At 33.6% G+C, this 21,736-nt stretch overlaps 1 protein-coding gene and 1 long non-coding RNA gene across 2 annotated transcripts in view; one reads left to right on the top strand and one right to left on the bottom strand.

Annotated features, from left to right (window-relative positions):
• LOC125658128 (glypican-5-like) overlaps positions 1 to 21,736 on the top strand; it is a 44,816-nt gene that overhangs the window by 10,261 nt on the left and 12,819 nt on the right. The window contains exon 3 of the mRNA XM_048889264.2: positions 6,226 to 6,932. Within this exon, the coding sequence (XP_048745221.1) occupies positions 6,226 to 6,932 (707 nt within the window). The remainder of the gene's footprint in view (positions 1 to 6,225; positions 6,933 to 21,736) is intronic.
• On the bottom strand, positions 9,163 to 21,729 carry LOC130050171 (uncharacterized). The gene is made up of 2 exons (XR_008798579.1): positions 9,593 to 21,729; positions 9,163 to 9,301 (listed from the first exon to the last, which is right to left on the bottom strand). It is a non-coding gene; the product is annotated as an uncharacterized LOC130050171 (long non-coding RNA).

The raw sequence follows: 21,736 nt of genomic DNA, 5'->3' as shown, positions 1-21,736 counted from the left end.
GAAAATTGAAGGATGAGAGATATGTTATAACTTTATCCAAGTAGCAATTGGTTTTCTGTGAAATAAGACCATGATTTCTAAATTTTAAGAGATTGCCTCTGCAATAAGGAAACAAAAAAAAAAGTCATCTGTAATGTCTAATCAACGATAAAATGTTTGGAGATAATGTACAGTTGAACAGCTGTTCATTCCACAAAATCATCATGACAGTTTATGCTTGACATGTCCTTCCTACTATCATAGTACAATGATTGGGGGTATTGTCTAAACTCATATTTTTCTGAATGATCAGATTTAAAAATATTTAAAATTCCTCTGTCATTTAGCTGGAGTCCTTAAAAGACAAATCTGATTTAGCAATCGAAGTGAGAAAAATCTTTAAGTCTCCTTGATTGGAATCTTTGTGAGGGAATTGAGAGGTTTTTTTGCTGGTATACTTTGTGAATAAATCCCCCTTGAGTGCATTTTAGAATGCCCTGAAAACAGTGTAGATAGGACAGGTTATCACAGAGTATCAATATTTACCCAGAGTCTAAAATAATTTCTTTACACATGCTATTCTGTTTGTATACTGTGTAAGCTGAATATTCTCTAGGATATTTGTTTTGTTAGGGACTTTAAGCACAAAATTAAGGTTTAGGGAAATCTCTTCCAATGCTCAGAGACTCTATCTCTTTTGTTTTTCTGACTTAAAAGTGATTGCCATGGCGTTTTAATGTGTCACAAATTGATGAAGAAATTAAATTGGCATAAGAAAAGATTGTTTTTTATTAATTTTCTTTATTTCAATTATGATATCAAATATGGCTATTTTATTGATAAAATTCTCTTCAATGCATTTTAAGACAAATCTGCCGTATTGTATCTTAATTAATTTCTCTTTAATATGATTTACTTGGTACATGCATGTATTTAAGCTTATTTTCTTGCTGCCCTTGTCACATTGAAGGGGTTAAGTTAGGATATTGGATTAAGTGAACTATCAGCTGGAATACCCTATCCATTGTTGGCCTGACTCGCATCTCTAGACTCCATGCAAGCGGTCTGACTGCTACACAAGAATTCATCTGAATGAAATCTTATCCCAAAATGGAATGTTCATTATCCTCCCATAATAATTCACAGCGCAGAGTGATATGTTCGACAGGAGAAATATAACAAAACATACAAAACATCTGAAAGCCATTGCTTTATAACATCAGATATACTATTTTTTAAATTTGATGTGGACGACACTGGTTTGGGGCACAATCAGGAATCCTGCCTTTGCAATTAAATGTGCCTATAAATGTCACTATCTGATAATGTGATTTTTTTATGTATTCTGATTATACCCAGTTTACCCTATGTTTGGAATGCCTCTTTAAATTGTACTTTTGAATTATTAACATGTGGCCACACAGGTGAGAAGACATAAGATATCCCTTAAGTTAGTGGAGGAGGATTATTTTGACAAGTATGACTCTCCATACATAGAAAAATATCGACTGGGTGGTGCTGAAAATGTTTGGTGTCATTTCTTTTTACGGTAGATTAGAAAGGTCTTTGCCTACTGTATGCATAGATATACTTAAAAGATAAAAGCCTTTGTATTTTCAATAGACAGGAAAAGGTGTCATTTTGATGAGCAGAAAATGAATGTGTCACTTGTGACATCTGTAGGCTCCAATTTCAGAGCAATCCATTTTTATGTTTGTTAGTTGCTAAGGGAATTGCAGTCTTCAGAGTTTAGAAACTGTAGATGAAAGATTAGGAAGGAGATTTAAAGAACATAATTATATGACTGAATAATTCTGAGCTTTTTTATAGACTGAGATCCAACAAAATAGAAAATAGCATGTTGGATTCATGCTATATTATAAGTGCCATTAAGGCGAAATTAACATTTGATTTTTTTCAAACTTTGGACCAAAAATAAATTGAAAATTCCCACATTGGTGCAATTATAGTTATTGGTTTTTTGTTGTCCAATGAAGACTTGCTTCTTTGATTAACATATAGGTCTTCACTCTAGCTGTAAAAAAAGATGGTTGACCATGCAGGTGTCATCTGTTATATATAAGCAGATTTCAATTGTTTTAAAAACTAAAACAATTGATGACATTTTCTTGGTCGATTCAATACTTTAGCTACCCAAGAAGTATGCTTTTCATTAAGTGAGCCTTAATTGAGGGCGAGGTGAATATGATTGTACCTCAAGTATAGCTAAAGCACCACACTGACCTTAAAAAATGTAAATGACTGTGCATCAAGCAATATATGAAATAATTCTGAATTTTGCTGTTACAAGATCTCGGCCTGAACCTTGCATTGAATTCCAAATGAAAAAATGCTATGCTTCACACAGGAATACTTCAATCATGAAGCAAATTATGTTAGTTTATTTCTTATATTCACATTTTACTTTTATTTCTGTCTGAATTCCCAGCCGTTAAAATAGATATTCTATATCTATTTGTATTCATACATGCATTGTTTATAACTGCACTTTCATGAGGAAATGGCTATCATTAAAATTTATAGAGATATCGAAAGCAAAAATATAGGAAGTGTAAATATTTGTTGATGCAGACACCAGCTGTTTAATAGTTACCATGGGGAATATATTTCTATACCTTTCATCAGATGTACCAAATGCTATAGCACATATTAATTATTACTAATGATATTTCAAAACAACCTGAAATATAAATGTTTAGCTGGAAAAATTGCTTGTTCTGAATGACGCATTGTACTCTTTCATGCTGGTATCTGTATCACATTATGCAGAAACTGAAAGCAGCAGGCCATTCTGTCTGGGAAATGTGAACCTGTTGTATAACGCACATGTTTATGTACCTCGTGAAAATTACTGATATTGTGAAAGACTACATTGAAAGTGTTCTGGATGTTCATTTTGACAGTTTATTGTTGTGTTGCAAAACTAACACTTAAATCTCATGAAAATCTGACAATTTCTATCAAAAAGTATTTCAGGAACATTTTGAACTGTGAATTGCAAGTTACTCTTAGGTTTTAGATAAATTAAAAGATAAAATGGGTTTTCCTTATATAAAACATCGTTTCCTGTTTTTGTGCAATGACTAAGTTTGAGACTGAAAGTTTTCCACCTTAAACTTTACCTTACTGTGTGTTCAGTCCTGCATTGTTATTATTCAAGATGAAATGTCTATAGCTTATTGGTATTATAAGGGTATAAAATCAATGGGGGCAATGTTGGCAAAACAGAAATTATTCCATTGTTTATACCCCCCCCCCTCCCCCCCATATTATATTCATATTTTGAAGCATATTTCAAATTAAAAAGTCAACATCTTTATTGAGAAATATTGTACTTTGAAACAGCATTGGGTAATAAATTATCAGGGAATGCAAATATTAATTGTGCATAAATTTATAACATTTTAAAATGCTAAGATTCCCCCACTCTTGAATTTGCCCAGTGACAACGAGGATTAAACGGATGAAAATAAAACGAGTATTTCTTTGTATACAGTACGAAAGATATTTATCAAAGTTCAGAGTTATAATTACTGAGGTGAACAAAGCTGGTTAAAGATTACTTACTGTGTACTAATTTTCATGAAATTAATATGTTTGTGCATCGGTATGGTTGGTGCTACATGTACTAAGCAAATGCTTGTGCTAAAATGTTTATCCATGCAGTATTGAAGAATGCAGTGTACAGCACTACTGTAGATTCAGTTTATTTTACGTGAGTACGTAATATTGCGAAATGCCTCGTGGACATCAAATCACATGATCATGAATTCGCGAGTGGTCTATTGATCAAGATTTTTAACGTGTATTTCTGATCAGCATATAAAAGCGGACAATCTTATTGTGTGTGAGATGCTTCTTGTGAAATTACGTTATAATAGATTCGATCCTCGCATACATCTAGGAATCTGCAGTAATTTATTATTACTCCAAGTCAATTGAAATACACTGAAGTATACATATATGTATGTACACATGCAATTTGATGATACTACTTGTTTGTGCACCAGGAGCATATGGTTGGGGCACTGAGCATACAATTTTATACTGACAATTCCCCACCCATTTTGATATTTAGTTATTATGAATTTTAAGTACATGAAAAATCTGGATGGAGAAACATGATTATGTAAGAAAAGTGGCAAGTAATGAACTGCAGCTGTAGTCAGCTGTGCAAATTGCTTTGCAAGCTTTTCCATAGTAAATTTGCTGTGAACAATCATAAATGTAGTGCTTTATACGCACATAAAATTCTGATCTTGGACTAAAGTCAAACCACATGAAGTTTCAATATAGGTAATATATAACTCAAGATGTGTTTGTCTTCCTTCCAATTGGGGAAACCCATAGGAAGGAAGGAGGAAGGTCTTGCAAGGTCATTCAATATTGCATTTTACTTTAAGGTCATTTAAATTGGAAACGAGTTTATTAGTACAAAACGGAACAGTTTAAAGCATTTTTAAGTGACTACTGATTGACATTATATATAAACAATGGACTTGCATGTTTTGGTCATCATAAGAGAAATCATCCTGGTAGTCAATATACCTTAAATTTTCCACAATGGTGGTAACTGTTATGTTGCTTGTGATGATGACAAAAACAAAAACAAAACACTTTTCATTGTTGATATATATTTACTTAATAGCACATACTTACTGTAAAAACATATTTTTCAGCTCTGCATTGTATAAAATTAAACTATATTGGATATGAATTGTGAAACTGACAGCAACATGACGTAGTTTTTACAATTTAGAGGAATTATGTGAATATACTGAAGTTTGCTTTAGCTCTTCTAAAGATGAGCTAAAAAATTAATGCAAAATATACAGTTGAATTTTGGTATCTCGAACGCCTATATTTCAAATACCATGGATATGTCGAAGTGATTTGGAAGTCCCGACCACTCATTCTTTAGGTATTTTACCCTCGATATCTCAAATCTTCTGATATCTCTTAGTTTTTTCTTGGTCCCATTGAATTCGAGATAACAAGGTTTGACTGATTTAATTCAATATCATCGAATGACTAGCAAAAACGTTTTGTTTATGGCAAGAAAATTGTCACCAATTGGTGTAGCAACGTGTGGTTCAGAGAACCGTGCATGTAAACTGTGTGTAACCTATAACATGGGTATATATTCTAAAGATTGTACAAAAATTCTAATACTGACAGATGATGCAAGGTTGATTTTCATATCTCCTTGTTAAAGCAAAGGTAGATATTCTGAATTTTTCTTCTTCTACCAACCTTAGCCTTTCAGCTTAAAATTGTTAAGATTTTTGAACAGCAGAGGAAATCAAGCCTCTGTCAACAAAGCAAAAAATGTCTTTATTGGACATCATGTTGAGTAAATAGAAGGAAAGAAACAGCTGGGTGGTAAGTGTGGAGTAAATATTTAACAAGTGTTCCTGTGTGGTGTGGATCTAGAGTTCGTTGTTGGGACAATGATTCTAGCTAAGGCCCTGCTTATAACCTATGTCATATCATCCTAAAATATCTACCCTTTTATAAATGGTAGCACATTCCTCTGTCTCCAATGGAGCGTGTGTTGAATTAATTCGCTAAGATATATTTCTATCGATGGCCAGAGATACTTTTGTTCGGCATGCGATATAGGTGTATTGTGTCATTGTAAATGCTCAATTTACATATTTTGTTGTTTGAGGCTTTTAACATCTTTTAATGGCTGGTTGTGATATTTGAGATTTGATAGACAAGATTCCATGTAGTTTTCATTGTAATTAACAATCCTATCGGGAAGCCCCAATCTTTAACCCTCTTTAATAATTGTCAATGTCTTCATGTTAAAAATGACATAGTTGGTTTAAATGAAATACACAAGACTGTAATATATTCATTAATGCATGCATATATATATATAGAGAGAGAGAGCCAAGAATTTCCCTTTAATGTATCAAGTATTAGGAGATTGACAATAGATAGAGCATAATTATTGTACACCATGCATCCCAAGAATTGGGAGAATCTCTCATCCAGCAAAATCAGTACTCCATCAGATAATGAAATTGATGATTAATATCATATTGCATTTTAGAGAGAAATAGATGTCACACTTTTTAAATAGTTACAGTATTGTTTGTATGTTTCTCCAGACCTCATAACAGCTAGGGCAGATAGAGATTGACAAACTAAAATGAAATGGACAGTATTCTCATGCGAGGCAAATGAAATAATCTTTGTGCATTTGTTTATTTTCAGAACGTTTGGAAAATGTGATCAAGAGTTCTTTCAACAGGACGAGTCAGCTGCTAATAGACTTGTATGATATTCCAGCAAGTGCTCATAGCAAACCCTTGCAAGAATTCTACCAAGACATTAGGACTTACTTAAAAATGAAGCATGTGAGCCTGTATGGCTCCGTGAATGCTCTGTTTGATTCTTTATTCCCATATTTGTACAAATTCATTCTTGAGGGGAAGAACTCTTCTGTGACACTATCCCCAGAGCACATCCAGTGCTTAAAAAACAAGCGTCAAGAAATTACCCCAAACCCGTTTGGAACGCTTCCATACAATATGTCGCATATACTTAACAAGGCGTTGTCTACGGCAAAATCATACATGGATGTGTTGACCTTATTAGTGGAGGCCATTAATACTACTGATCATGTGACCTTGACTGAAAAATGCCAACATGCAGTGACACGGCTTCAGTATTGCTCACATTGCCAACAGGAAGTTGACATAAAACCATGCAAAGGATTTTGTCTAAATTCAATGCGAAGATGCTTGGCACAACTTTCTGTCATAAGTAACGATTGGAATGGATTAATTATGTCTGTTGGTCGTCTGCAGACATGGATGGCTCAAAAGTATGATGCTGAACACACACTGAATAAACTGGATGGAAAACTGGACACAGCTATCATGTATGCCCTAAGCAGCCGTGACCAGTTCATGAATACTGTAAGTATTTAACAGCCGTGACCAGTTCATGAACAGTGTAAGTATTTAACAGCTGTGACCAGTTCATGAATACTGTAAGTATTTAACAGCCGTGACCAGTTCATGAATAGTGTACGTATTTAACAGCTGTGACCAGTTCATGAATAGTGTACGTATTTAACAGCTGTGACCAGTTCATGAACAGTGTAAGTATTTAACAGCTGTGACCAGTTCATGAATACTGTAAGTATTTAACAGCCGTGACCAGTTCATGAATAGTGTACGTATTTAACAGCTGTGATCAGTTCATGAATAGTGTACATATTTAACAGCTGTGACCAGTTCATGAATAGTGTTAAGTATTTAACAGCCATGACCAGTTAACAGCCGTGACCATGCAGTTCATGAATAGTGTAAGTATTTAACAGTTGTGACCAGTTCATGAATAGTGTATGTATTAAGCAGCCATGACCAGTTAACAGCCGTGACCATGCAGTTCATGAATAGTGTAAGTATTTAACAGCTGTGATCAGTTCATGAATAGTGTAAGTCTCTAACAGCCGTGACCAGTTCATGAACATTTTAAGTATTTAACAGCCATGACCAGTTCATGAATAGTGTAAGTATTTAACAGCTGTGACCATGCAGTTCATGAATAGTGTAAGTATTTAACAGCCGTGACCATGCAGTTCATGAATAGTGTAGGTATTAAGCAGCCATGACCAGTTAACAGCCGTGACCATGCAGTTCATGAATAGTGTAAGTATTTAACAGCCGTGACCATGCAGTTCATGAATAGTGTAGGTATTTAACAGCTGTGACCATGCAGTTCATGAATAGTGTAAGTATTTAACAGCTGTGACCATGCAGTTCATGAATAGTGTACGTATTAAGCAGCCATGACCAGTTAACAGCCGTGACCATGCAGTTCATGAATAGTGTAAGTATTTAACAGCTGTGACCATGCAGTTCATGAATAGTGTAAGTATTTAACAGCTGTGACCATGCAGTTCATGAATAGTGTAAGTATTTAGCAGCCATGACCAGTTCATGAACAGTGTAAGTATTTAGCAGCACTTTTTGTCTTTCTTTATTGCGTCACCATACAGGATGAGCATGTGTTCAGTGTTCATGTGATGCATATTTCTAATAATCCTGGGATTAAGAAATATTAGGCTGTTTACTTACAAAATGGTTTACAGGGATAGAATTGTAAATTTGTAATGTTTTGAAGGTTCATAGGATGATATTATCCCTGGTAGATTCATTATGGTGGAAAACTTAGGTGGTCAGTTGATGGAGCCACTCAAACTGTAGTTTCAGGATTTGAATGTTAATCCTTCTAGCTTTAAGATGTGTGTAACAGGAATCTAGTATGTCAGCCTAGTAACTCAGGTGGTAGAACATCAGCACAGCTCACAGGAAATCACATGAGTTTGAGTCCCAGTCTGGATGATACATTTCCCTTCTTATTACAATTTGACACCCAACAAAAAAAAAAAAAAACCACGGGTAGTTAAGAAAGAGTCTTGTGTTTGAAAAGGGATAGAAGAGTTTACTGGGAATCATGTACATCAGACAGGTAGTTCAGTTGGTAGAGCACCTGGATTTGAATTCCATTGTGGTGGACACTTGATTTAAAATCAAGAAATGTTGTCTCTTTTTGTGATTGATATTAGAACTTGTACAGTTGTACATCTGTAAGTGCTTTTGCTTAACCAGACAACACTGTACTAAGACAGTGGATGTCAGCTGTATAACCCTGATATTTATTAAACTATGACAAAATTTATTGAAAGATATTAACACCCACTCCCTTAATGATGTGATTGATCATTTTACAAACTATTATTGACAACAGATTGCAAAATATAAGATAAAGCAAGGTCTCATAGAAATGGAATATGTTCCTATAGTATCATCAAAGACTGAGGGAGACAAACGACTGCTTTGTCGGACAAATCACCAACTGACGTCGCTTGTATTTCATCAAATACTAAGGCCTAAGCACAATACTACTTAGCATCTTTGCCAAAGCTTAAGATAATTGATTAAACTTTAAACGCCCATATTTGGACGGTCTGTCACATTGAGCCATTGTGACCACTGTATTTATCCAGTATAACAACAATTCAACACTCCAGTGTCTCACTGTTTGCACACAAATTCCGATCATATTTTGAAATTTCTATCAATTTTCATTGTATGCAAGTGTTTTATTATTGTTCCTTTTGTTAATCTTGAGAGTAGGTTTTTGGCAAATGTAAATGGAAGTTGGAATGCACTTTGATATAGCTGTTCAATAGATCTTGTTCTTTGTGAAAGCTTTTAATGACAGTTTTGATGGTACAGACAGTTGAATAACAGCTTAATTTCTTCTTCTCCATTACCTGTAAACCAAGTATATTTTTATCATTTTTTTTTTATCTTAAATCGATAAAAATGACTTCCTTATCATTAAATTGAATTGAATTCAACAAGAAAAGTTTAACTTCTAGATCGGAATGTGATATTAATTTACAATTGTGTAATATTAATTGTAATGATGAATACACAGACGATATTGCTTATTCCAGTGGAGAGGATGACAGCGTATTCTTGAAGTGTTGACACGTTTCTCTGTGTGATCTAGGTTACATCAGGTCTATATCTAGTGGTTAAATACCTGGGGAATGACGCACCTGAACTTATGCCATCTTCTCACAACCTTCTTGTACATTGTTGACTGGAAGAAAAGAATGGCCCATGGAAACAGAGGACCACTCACACATTTCTGTGTAGCTAGAAAAGAACATTTTGTTTGTGAATACATATTTACAAGTTGACTTAAGTTTTGAAGAACATTTATTTTATTTAATTTTTGAGATGATCTAAATAAACTTAATAGTAATAAGACATACAAAATTAACCATTGAAAATTTAAGAGATTGTCAATGAAATTTTCATATTTTTCTTAATGTATGTTTCCTGTCACATGGGTGGGTAATAGTTAAGGCATTTTAATTTTTTTCTCCAATATGAAAAATATACACATGCCATTCTTTCAGACGCAGCATGGTCACAAAAACGTCAAGGCCTCTTTCAGGCTTTGGCGGTCTATAACACAGTTTCATTTGTACATATGATCTCAAAAATTAGAATTGTAATTCAATTTCATTCTGTTCAAATAAAAAATCCAAACAATAAAATCATTAAAAGAAATTTTGTAAAAAAAAAACAACCAAAGCAGATGGCCGGGTAGATAAGGTTACAGGAGACACCCTGGAATGAGAACAGATTCACATAATCCCATGGCTTGTTTTCCAATCTCATTTATATTTATTGAATGAAGTATTGTTAAATAATGATAAAAAACAAAAGTTACAGGAAAGAACAATGTTTGTGGGCATAGTAACAATTTTCTTAGAAATTCATAGCTTTCAAAAGAATTCAGCTCTCTCGGATTTTTTTAGAACCTTTTCTATAGGGATGAATTGATTAATAATGAAGAACTCTACAAACATATTTTGAGGCACTTCTGAGCATTGAATTATGAGGCAGATGTGTAAAACATAACAACAAACAGCTTTGTAAGTTTTGAAGCTTTGAAGTCCACTTGTACATGGTAATTTCATTGCTCTGCACCAAATGCAGCTGCACCCCCCTAGGAATAGGAAGATCAAGTGGTGCTGCAGAGATTTGGATGTTTTAGTGGCAGGTGATGAATTGAATTACACTGACCCTGTCATGGAAAAAAAGCAGAAGACATTTTTTGGTAAAATTCTTAAATCACTATGCAGTAATAATTTTCAGAAGTCGTGGTCTTTGAGCTCTGGCTTTGGTATATTGCATAAAAGAATTTATGATGGATTTTCTACTGCTGGCAAGTAGTGCTCTTAGGAGTTGGTCATGTGACTCCAATGGCCTACCTTTAAGTAATATATTGCATGCTCTTTGGAAACTCTGAACTTAATATGAATCATTTTTGTAGAAATTTGAGTAATTACAAAGCTTTTGTTATTAGAGTTTTAAAAAGTATCTAAAATTGTACATTTGCATCTTCATATTAAGAGAAAACAAGAAATTGATTCTGGAAAATATTAATTTTTCAGCCCCCCCCCCCCACCCCCTCCCAAATGTTGAAAGATGAATCTTAAATCGAAATATAATTTTGCTAAATGACATGCATGCAATTTTTAAATATTATTTGAAAGAAAAAAAATCTAATATTTCTTTAGGAAAAGCAAAGGTTGCAAACTTGCAAATTTTTAATCATGAATTAAAAAAAAAAAATGATGAAAAGAAGTCCCCAATCTTTTTGAAGAAGCTCTGTATAAATTTAATAAATAAAACATAATCCTTAGTGACACCAGGCATTTGCCGTGGTGTTTTGTAACTCATATGAACATAAAAATGAAATGGACCTTTATCAAAATGTTAATAGTTTCTCAATTTAAAGAAATTAAATAGGAATTTGATACCATCGGCTCGTGGACTCTAAGCAGAAAAAAATTCTTAAAATGAATCCCTGTTGATAAATTCCTGAATGGGGGTAATTATTGGCAAAAGGCAAATAAAGACGGGACAGGCAGTGGTTGGAAATTGAGCTGGTTGACTTTGGAATGATATTCACTGTTGATTCATGTTGTGATCATGAAGTGGAGGCGATTTCCACCTGTCTGAATGGAATGCTAAGGACAGATGCCCTGCCACATGGTGTTTCCTCATGAAATGGGAGGGACAGATGCCCGCTAGCATAGGTTACTCTCCTTAATAAAGCCAGCTTCTGAAGACAATATTGTGATGACAACCTGCTAAATGCAAAGCAGCTGAAGTCATATGACATTAGGATCAATTTCAGTGTGTTAGATTTTACTATCTCAAAATTTCATATCAAAATTATTTCTAGAGATGGGTGGACATTACAGTAACTGGGTGCTATACATGTATAACACTATGATAGAGAGTGTAGGCTAATTAATATCTTGTGTAATATGATATACAACGTCCTGTACATGTATAACACTATAAAAAAGAGTAGGCTGATATGGAATGCTTTATTCCTACCCCTACCCCTCCCAGTTTGTAAAGTTGTGTTACCAGTGACCAATTCTTCATCTAACTCTTCCCTCTTCCTGAAAAGAGATAAGATTATCATTTTATATTGATAACATTCAGATTGTCTGCAACACCAGGTATGGGGTATAATTATTTATAAACATATACTGTACTGTTTTGGGTCCTGAACATGAAGATTTATACCTCAGTTCAATTGCATCCTTTCAAAAAGATTTATACCAAAGTTCAATTACATGCTTTAGATAAATACAAATTTGCATTGCAGGTAATGTAAGTAAAGTATTCATTGAAGTTTTGCAAGAAATGTTTTGTCAATATTGATCAATGGAACAAGGTGAAATAATCTGAATTTGTGAGAAAAATTTTGTTGAAATTCGTTGAAGTGGACTAAATTTCAGAAATACGTGTCCAATCTTCAGTAAATTGAGGAGGTGGTAAATGTTGTCATATTACTCTGTCTGAGGTTTTTGTTGTAAGTAAAATGGTATGTACAGGTTTCACATTTGTAAAGTTAAGTGACTATGAATTGTGAGCTGACCTGAATTCATTTTATGCTAATGGTTACACTGTGTAATGACACGGTAATCTAAGGTTAAACTATCAGTCCCACTGTGAGTTTGTAGTAACCTGGCAGGAAATAAATAGGCAGTCTGTGATGCACCTGCTGAGCAGGGTGTTTACATGGATAGTCACAGTTTGCCAGAGGTGTGTACCTGTGAATGTGCAGGTTATTGTGCATTATTAGTAACAGAGAGATACTGGTATTTACATTTAGAAGATTATCAAAGCTGCACTGTAATCTCCTTTGTAATGTTAGAGAGAGGAGCAAGAGTCATAATGGTGTTAAATTTGATTGAGGCATCTAGATTCATAGTCTAATGAACAATCAAATTATCCAACTTTTGGATGCAGACCCTATTGAATACCGCATGGTATCATGCGCTCATGACAATCTTCCGTAATTTTAACCTCAAGGTTTTGGTTTCCAGTTTTTTTTACTTTGTTTGAGTTTAATCAACAGGAAATTCCATGGCTTGGTTTGCAGAAATCTTTCTTCTAGTCCATTTATTCTATACTTTAAGGATCCCTGGAACAGGACCACTTGCAAGTAATTCAGAGGCCAGACTAGTTCATCCACTATGAAGCTTGTCTCTATTCTTTGATCTCTGTCATTCTCAATGTTACCCCACAATTACCAGATAATCCACTATATATACTCTTTAAGTGCATGCCCATAAACATTACATCCCTAATAATGATACATGTATATATATATCTGATCCTAATTAATTCTCTCTGCTTATTCACTGTGTAATGTCTATCCATAGTTCATTCTGACCAGCTCTCTGCATTCTTTTACACCAGTGTACCAGTCACTTCCCTCATTTATAGTAGGGGCCTCCGTGGCCAAGTAGTTATAGCATCACGCTTAAAAATCACACGGCCTGTCACCTCTGATCGGCGCGGGTTCGAATCCCATTTGCGCCATTAAGTGAGAAAGTTTCCCAGTTTACTTTCGGAAGGTCGGTGGTCTCTTCCCAGGTACATTGTATCTGGGTTCTCTCTTCCTCCAATAAAAACTGGGCGCCATCAGATAACTGAAAAATTGTTGAGTGTGGCGGAAACAGCAAAACAATCAATCAATCAATCCCTTATTTATACTATCCATCTATTGAAATTTCACTATCGTGAAACTTGTTTTTGATGGTTCATTTGACTTCATCAATACATAATATATAAACTCAGCCGGGGTGAATTTCAGGTTGCACCATATGATTCATGGAAATAACAATACAATACATTTAGCAATTCTGTTTTCATTTTGTTGCTATGACAATATTGCTTCATGCTACAATAATTATAATTGCATATAAAATCCAAATTTTCATTTAGAAATTATATTCGTAAAATTACATGAAATACATTTAAAAAAAATTAAATTCTAGGAAATGAAAAAGGATCAAATTTTTACTGATATTTTATATGATGTAAATATAAGTTCGGACAGTTTGAAGCAGTTTATGTTTAGTTTAAACTATCCCAACTTATTTTATATTATTACTGACATTCTATATTAGTGGGAAGGCTCCATGTTAAGTCAGACAATCAGTGCGTGCAATATGCTGAATCATGGAGCTGGTGGGAAAATTTGAGCTTATTTGACACTTTTAGTTTTCATTATGATCTTTCCAGCCTCATAGTAATGCCTCTTAAAAAATCGATTTTATTTTTGAAAATATGTTCAGGTTATATGAACTGTTTTACTTCACGCCAGCACACTTCATGAAGTGCATTAGTGTGAAGCATTGACTGCAGTTCAAAAATGAAGTTCTTTCTTATATTTACATTATACTTTCATTTTCTGTAAAACTTCCCAGCTGATAATATAGATAACCTCATAAGCTTGAACTCAATGTGGCAGAAACAAAACTTCGCTAAGATATCTGAGGGTTTGTTGGTTAAGGTTAAAATACATAAAGAAAATATAGTTAAATTAACTTCCTTCTCACTTTGCCATATCCATGGTATTCGAGATATTGATGTTCGAGATAGTGTCTCATGAAGCGGAATTGTATTTATCTGTATTCGTATGTGCATTGTTAAGAACTGTAACACATTTATGAGGAAATGGCAAAACATAGGAAATCTAAATACTATAGTATTGTTGAATCTACCCTCTGTGTAGGAAGAATAAAAAAAACGGAGTTAACATTAAAAAAAAAAAGAAAAAAAGATTGTAATGGCATAATAGAAATATTAGTATTTTGGTTCTAGGTGTGTAGATTTAAGATAATATTTTAGTGATCAGTTTTCATTCCTTGAGAAATATATTTTGTTACTTTGATCTGTTGATACTGTGTTAAACACCACTCTGATTCTACACACAAGTACTCTGAAGTTGATATTAAAAAGTTGCTGGCCTGGAGTTCCTCATTGACAATATTTTCATAGTCTTAATTGGTGATCCGGTCTTCCAACACTGCTGGAATTCCCATGGGCATGAATTGTGCCCCTTTATTAGCTGACCTGTTTTTACATTCATTTTAGGCAGAATTTATTTAAAAGCTCAATCTACATGAGATGAAAAAATCTCTTGCTGTGGCCTTCAACTCGACATTTAGATATATTGACGAAGTTTTATCTATTAACAATAATCAATTTCATTCATGTTAATTCGATATATCTCAGTGTACTCAAAATAAAAGACAGTCTTCCACATCTATGTTGTAGGTAGATATTTTATTAAACATATAAATGTTAATGGCAAACTAGCAACTCAACTTTGGGACTCCAGCTTCTCCATTGTCAACTTCCCATATTTATGTAGCAATTTAATATGCCATTATCACCTGTATATGCATGGTGTTTATGTCTCTCAACTGATTGATACACAAAAATCTGTTCTGCATCTGATAAATTTTTAAATCAAGGCAGGCAACTGACAAACAAGTTGATGTTACTGGGGTTTCAATAGTCTCGTTTAAAGTCAGCATTTTGTAAGGTCATTATAACAATCTAATTTGACAATACAACCTGTCATTGGGTGAAAAGCTGTCTGACATGTTTCATACCAATTGTTTGGCTGTTCTTAATTTACACACTGATGATTTTGACTATGGATTACTCCATTTATGTGGTCAAGATTTAGGGCTCACAGCAAGTGTGACCAGTCCACAGGCAATGCTAAATTATTCCTCCTAGGCAACTGGTCCCACCTCTGGTATGTCCAGGGTTCCGTGTTTGCCCAACGCTTAATTTTGTATTCCTAATAGGAGTTATGAGATAGATCACTGTTGGTTATATTCACCTTTTCATTTTAGCCATGGAAGTTAAAATAAAATACTACATTGGTGCCAAATGATGGAACTCTATACTATCCCCATGATGTTGAAGACATCTTTCAGATGTTTTAGCGCACACTTCTTCTTGATGATATAAAAACCAATTTGTAAACTGCTAATTTTCTGCAACAGAAGGTCAATGTTTCAGATGGAAGTCGAAATCTGCAAGAGAGATGAAAAGAGCAGACTGCTCTCTCTGATAATGGAGTGTGCGGTAGCTAATAGAAAACGGTAGATCTTTCATTGATTGATATTTATTCTGTTTATGAAAAAACCGTATAATTCACTTACACTCCATGATATTATGAATAAAGATTAGTGTTTTTTGAAGGACAGTTTGTTGGTTCTTAGTGTACATTACATAAACCAAATCCAACAAGCTTTGGCAACAGTATTGCCTCGTAGTATAACAATGACAGACTTCAGATATCATGATAGGATGTATGTTATAAATTTGATCAAGATACTGTTTATAATGTTTACCCTCTCTTCTGATGAGTAAACAAAAAGTGTTTATTCTGGGATGTGGAGTTTGGCTGGTGGCCACTGCTACAGATGCAGAAAAAACAGACACTAGTTCACTGCAGCTATAGGGGCGGATTTTCCTTCTATCAGATTCTCCAGAATTTGATTGGAAAAATCCCTGATGTCTTTCGATTAGCCACCTGTGGCTCCAAGGCAGAAAAATTGAATTTTCAATCTGCAAGAGTTTACATTCTTCTGTCTAAATTTCTTAGGAAGAGAAACCAATGGCATTTTGCTTAAATGCTTAGCAATTTTTAGTAGAAAACTTGCAATTAAGTGTATCTGATTAGAAAAATAGGAAGTTTAAATAAAATCAGCAATTGAAATGCCTATACATTATTTAAGTATGACTGAATTATTACATCAATTTCCATGAATGTTGTGTATTTTGGTACTGGTATGTGTTCATGATGTACGTTCATCAACAGCAGAGTAACAGCTCACTTAATTGGTCTGGATAGAGTCCAAAGTGATCAGAACAACCAACACAAAACGAGATAGGAAAGACTTTTCACTTCATCTTTTTCCCCCAATCACCACTTATTTTCGACAACTCTGGGACTCAATTATATGCTGTATTTGGTCCTTCATGAAATTGATGTAGCATTTTCAATTTATCTTGAAGAACTGTCTGATGTTTAAAGTGTTCTTAGCATGCAAGATCGTGATCGTTTTCAACAACTTCTTCCACTGTGCAGATAATTGGCCATTCATAATTCGTCCATCGTGGCACGTCCTTTAATATTCTTTGTTGAAAAAAAGATCATAAAAATGTTGCTACCTTTTATCCCATCCTTAGTGGTGGCTGTTTAATTAAGTTTGACTGCTCAATGTGGAAATATTGAATTCTCAATATAGTCGAATCTGGTGAAAAATTTGTGTTCCAGACGCACTTTTTTCTCAGATAGCTTATAAAATAGAAACATATAAAACCACCAAGGATGTGTCCCTGCTTTATTAAACTTAAAATAGTTATATGATTATAAAAAAAATAAAACTGATTTTTTTTTTGCACTTCCTTAGGCTTAATTGTGTCGGCAGGTTCTATTTAGTTTTAATTATTTTGCACTCTTGGATTTCCAGTTATCAATGTTACTTGTGATGACGGTTTTAGATGTTACATCTTTTTATTTTGTTGATGAGACGACTAATTTTATCTTAGCTTAATTAACATTAGTAAATATGTAATGAAGAAAAAGCAGAGTTTTTTAACAGTACCATGTAGAGTTGGGTATAACGTCAGTGAAAATCATAGTATTGTGATATATTATAGATAATATTACATGCAAAAATTCATATCATAAATGCCATATCTGAGCCCAAGTGGTCTCATATCAACCCTGAGGGTTGATATGGGGCCCTGAGGACTCGGATATGACATACATATGTGATATGGGTTTTAATTGGCATGTAAAATCTATATCATAATTACGACATTTATCATTGACATAGTTAAAAAGGCTTGACAATTATAGGATCAATCTATTTATTTAACATTGTTTTAATGATGCTCTAAATATTGATATATATATATATATATATGCAATGTAAACATATTGTAAAATACTAGTATTTGGTTTTCATATTGTGATATATTATTTTATTATTATTTTTGTCTATGGATTACTCCATTTACCTGATCAAGATATTGGCTCAATTGGCAGGTGTAACCAGTTGACAGAGATGCTTTAACTAAGGCACCTGATCCCACCTCTGCTGTGTCCAGGGGTCTGTGTTTGCCCAACTCTTAATTTAATTTGTATTCTTTATAGGAGTTATGAGATCGATCACTTTTCCTTATCTTCAACTTTTCATGGGTCATATCGTGATCTACCAGTAATATTGCACACCTGTAGTACAAATGTACTTTTATTTTCTAAACGTTTTTACTTTAAGATGGCTCATTACAATAAAATTTTATTTACATGGCTCGACATTTAAGCACCTTGTATGAAGCATGGTTTCACCATTAAAAGAGTAATACAAACTCTCAAATTATTTTTATATGATTTTTTTGGTGATTTTTTTCCAGAATGACATAAAAGGTGTTTCGTTTGCAAATAAGAGATTTTAGAGTCCAAATATCTAATAAAACATGCCTAAATGACTCAGATAGAATTTTTAGTTTCTTAGATTTTTTAATAAAAGATATTTTTTAGATTTTTTTATTTTTTTAATCTATATGGATCAAATTTTTTTAACAAACATGTCAGTTAGAAAAAAAATATATCTAGACAAACACATTTTAAAGAAGAAATTGAAATGAAATGACCAAATTTCAAATATATCAATATGTATTTTAGATTTGAACCAAATGAGAGAAAAAAGTACCGATCCTGATCAAAATTCATTTAATTTGTAAACCAATTTACCTCAAGGGAATGTAGTTTTATAATAATTGTGTTTGCATGGGCATGGTTCATATTTGAAAAATCACAATATTTCTAATTTTGACCATTTAATTTCAATTTAAAAAAAAGAAGAAGATATTTGTCCGATTTATCTTTTCCAATAGACCTGATTTTTGAAGATTTCATCTGTAGGTTTAAAAGATATTAACAAATAATGTTTTCGATTTTCATGAGTATTTTTTTAATTAAAAAAATTAGAACATCTATTTGAGTTACTTACGCATGTTTTGTTAGATATACCATGCATCAAATCACAGCGACATTTGGACTCTAGATTCTCTTAATTATTTGCAAACAAAACACTTTTTTATCATTCTGAAAAAAATCACAAAAAATTGATATGAAATGATTGCAGAGATCTCTGTTTGTGTCACTCTGTCTATGGTGCAATCATCCTTTTTAAGAGGTGTTTTCACGATCAAGCCATCAAATAAAGTTTTGGTGAAATGAGCCACCTTAAATTCTTAATTTTAATTAAGGGTCCTTGGCATAGTTTGAGCATTCTTGCTCTTGTATGTATAAGTACATTTTCTTCCAATTCTAGTACTATTTTTGAAAAGAACATTAACTCCTTCAAGTGCTTTACAAACTATTAAGAAAATTTCAACAGTCATTCAACAGTTTCTGAATACTGTCCATGAATTCCTGGTTGCTCTGGAAAAACATTGCCTGAGTCTATATTGATCACAAGATTTGGTTTTGAGTGTTTTATAAACACCGATGATTTAAGATCTTTTCCAATTACACTTGAGCAGTGTGTTGTTATCTAGCTTAAAACAAAAGATCAATTCATCGTTTTCCTTGAAAAGAATAGAATACTTAAAAATAAAAAAGCCAATGAAACAGATTTTACATTATAAATAACTGATAAATAGAAACACTTTTGACCAGTTTATAAAGATTTTTGTTGCCCCAGTTGATGAATGAAAACTGAGCACCAGAGGAAGCGGATAGGCCCGTCAATGATAACTGAGCACTATAGAAGAAGCTGATAGGCATGTCAATGAAAACTGAGCACTATATAGAGGAAGCTGATAGGCCGGTCAATGAAAACTGAGCACTATAGAGGAAGCTGATAGGCATGTCAATGAAAACTGAGTACTAGAGGAAGCTGATAGGCAGGTCAATGTCAAATTTTGGCATAGGAAGCACATGTATCATGTGGCTATTCATGTCATCCTCTGGCACAATGAACATATTTATCGGATTGTCCAAAAATAGTCTGCATTGTGATGTTGATTTGTGTCAGTCAGTCATGGTGATAATCTTAAGTTTTAATTTCAATTGATTGCAATATTTCTTTTTTATATTTGGTTTTAATTTCATGATTTTCGATCAAATCATCAAGCTCTGCAGTTGAACATATGACTAGATGAATATAGTTTTAATCACATGATCTGAATACCGGCTGTCTAGCCCATAACAATTTCTCCTTTACACTTGGTGCTCATTGTAAGCCTGTCTTGTTCCCAGAATAATGGAACATTGAGAGAGGGAACAGACCCTGGGTTGATACTGTAGGGTGTGAAGATATGAGGAATGTGGCAATCAGGTGAGGTTTTATTGCTGGTGTCATCTGGGTTTGCAAAGCACCTGAGGGCTGACAGTTTAATCGGACCCAGGAGGTTCAAATCCAAGTCTGGTCCATCATCTGTCCTGAGCCCTTCCTGTTCCACATGTCTGATTTCCTGAATGTTAATGATTTGATTGTTCATAATTAAATTAGTCATATACATGTATAATCCATAGAGATGATGTGAGGCCCCATAATTCAGATTTCATAGGTCACAAAATGTTTCCTCCTTTTGAATGGGGAGGGGGTGTTACCCCTCAATGTCCACAAGTTTGTCGTTGGAAATGTAGAAATTAGGGTAGGTATTAGATTTTGTGTAATCAGAAATAAATCTAGGTACAGCTGGATTGCTCAAGGGAAAATGACTTCAATTATGAAAGAAATACTTCAAGGACTGCACTATCACATGTGAAGGCTACATCCACGGAGACAATTTTATATACTGACACTGCCCACTGTTTACAAAGCCGACAAACTAATGTCTTTTTGCACATATCAAGGAGGGAAAGACGTAAATTTTTCAGTGTTCAAGTTTACTCGTGTATTAAAAGTGTATTGAATTTTTCTGTAATTCTTTCATCTTTGAAGTGTAAACAGTCCCTTGCATTAAATATGTATAATCTGTAAGTGTTAAGGTGTTTGTGTATTGATTATTTGAAGCAAAGACGACACAGTCTTATTATAAGATAAATTAGAACGGGCATATTTAGCCAAACTATTTCAGGTGCTCACAATTTCAGAATTAAAGTACCATTTTATACAAGGCCTGCACCTCAGTCACCACTTTATCAAATTAATTTTATAAAGCACTGAATAGGGGAAAGAATATTAATGTAGCATTTTATGTGAAAATTGTAAGTCACAATATACCCTTTAAATTAAGGCCATATATCATTATTTCAAGAGAGCTTTCAACAAGTATAGCCCACACTGCTATATTTTCCTGTTTCTTTTGCTTATCAACCCAATTGTAAACAATTGGCGTGGGATTCAACACTTTGGCTTAATCCTGTTTAGGTTTTATTAGCTATTATTTGTGAACTTTAGGTGAAGTCTGCCATGATTTACTCCCCCTTGTAGTGCTTGTTTTGCTTACCCTCCCTTTACATGGAGAACATATACCCCCCATCCATCCAATTTAATGCCATATGCTTGTAGTATTTGGTACATTTACTGAAGGTGAAGATCTTATAAATCACAGCTGATCCAAGGTGTTGCTATATCAATTTTCATTAGTGGGAGTAATTATTAAATTTTAAATATCAATTAAGAGGTGATGCAGAGAGATTACATTTCATATATCGTGACTTAAATACATCCCAGAAATTATTTAATCAAAATTTACAAATCGATCATTGATATTTTCACCCCCAACTCCTTTTTTGTAAGTTATTTACTATGATTTTCTTTTCTTAG

This window comes from Ostrea edulis, chromosome 9 (assembly GCF_947568905.1).
Source record: "Ostrea edulis chromosome 9, xbOstEdul1.1, whole genome shotgun sequence".
Classification (NCBI taxonomy): Eukaryota; Metazoa; Mollusca; class Bivalvia; order Ostreida; family Ostreidae; genus Ostrea; species Ostrea edulis.
Note: the sequence above shows the minus strand (reverse complement) of the source record. Positions and strands in the feature narration are given on the sequence as shown.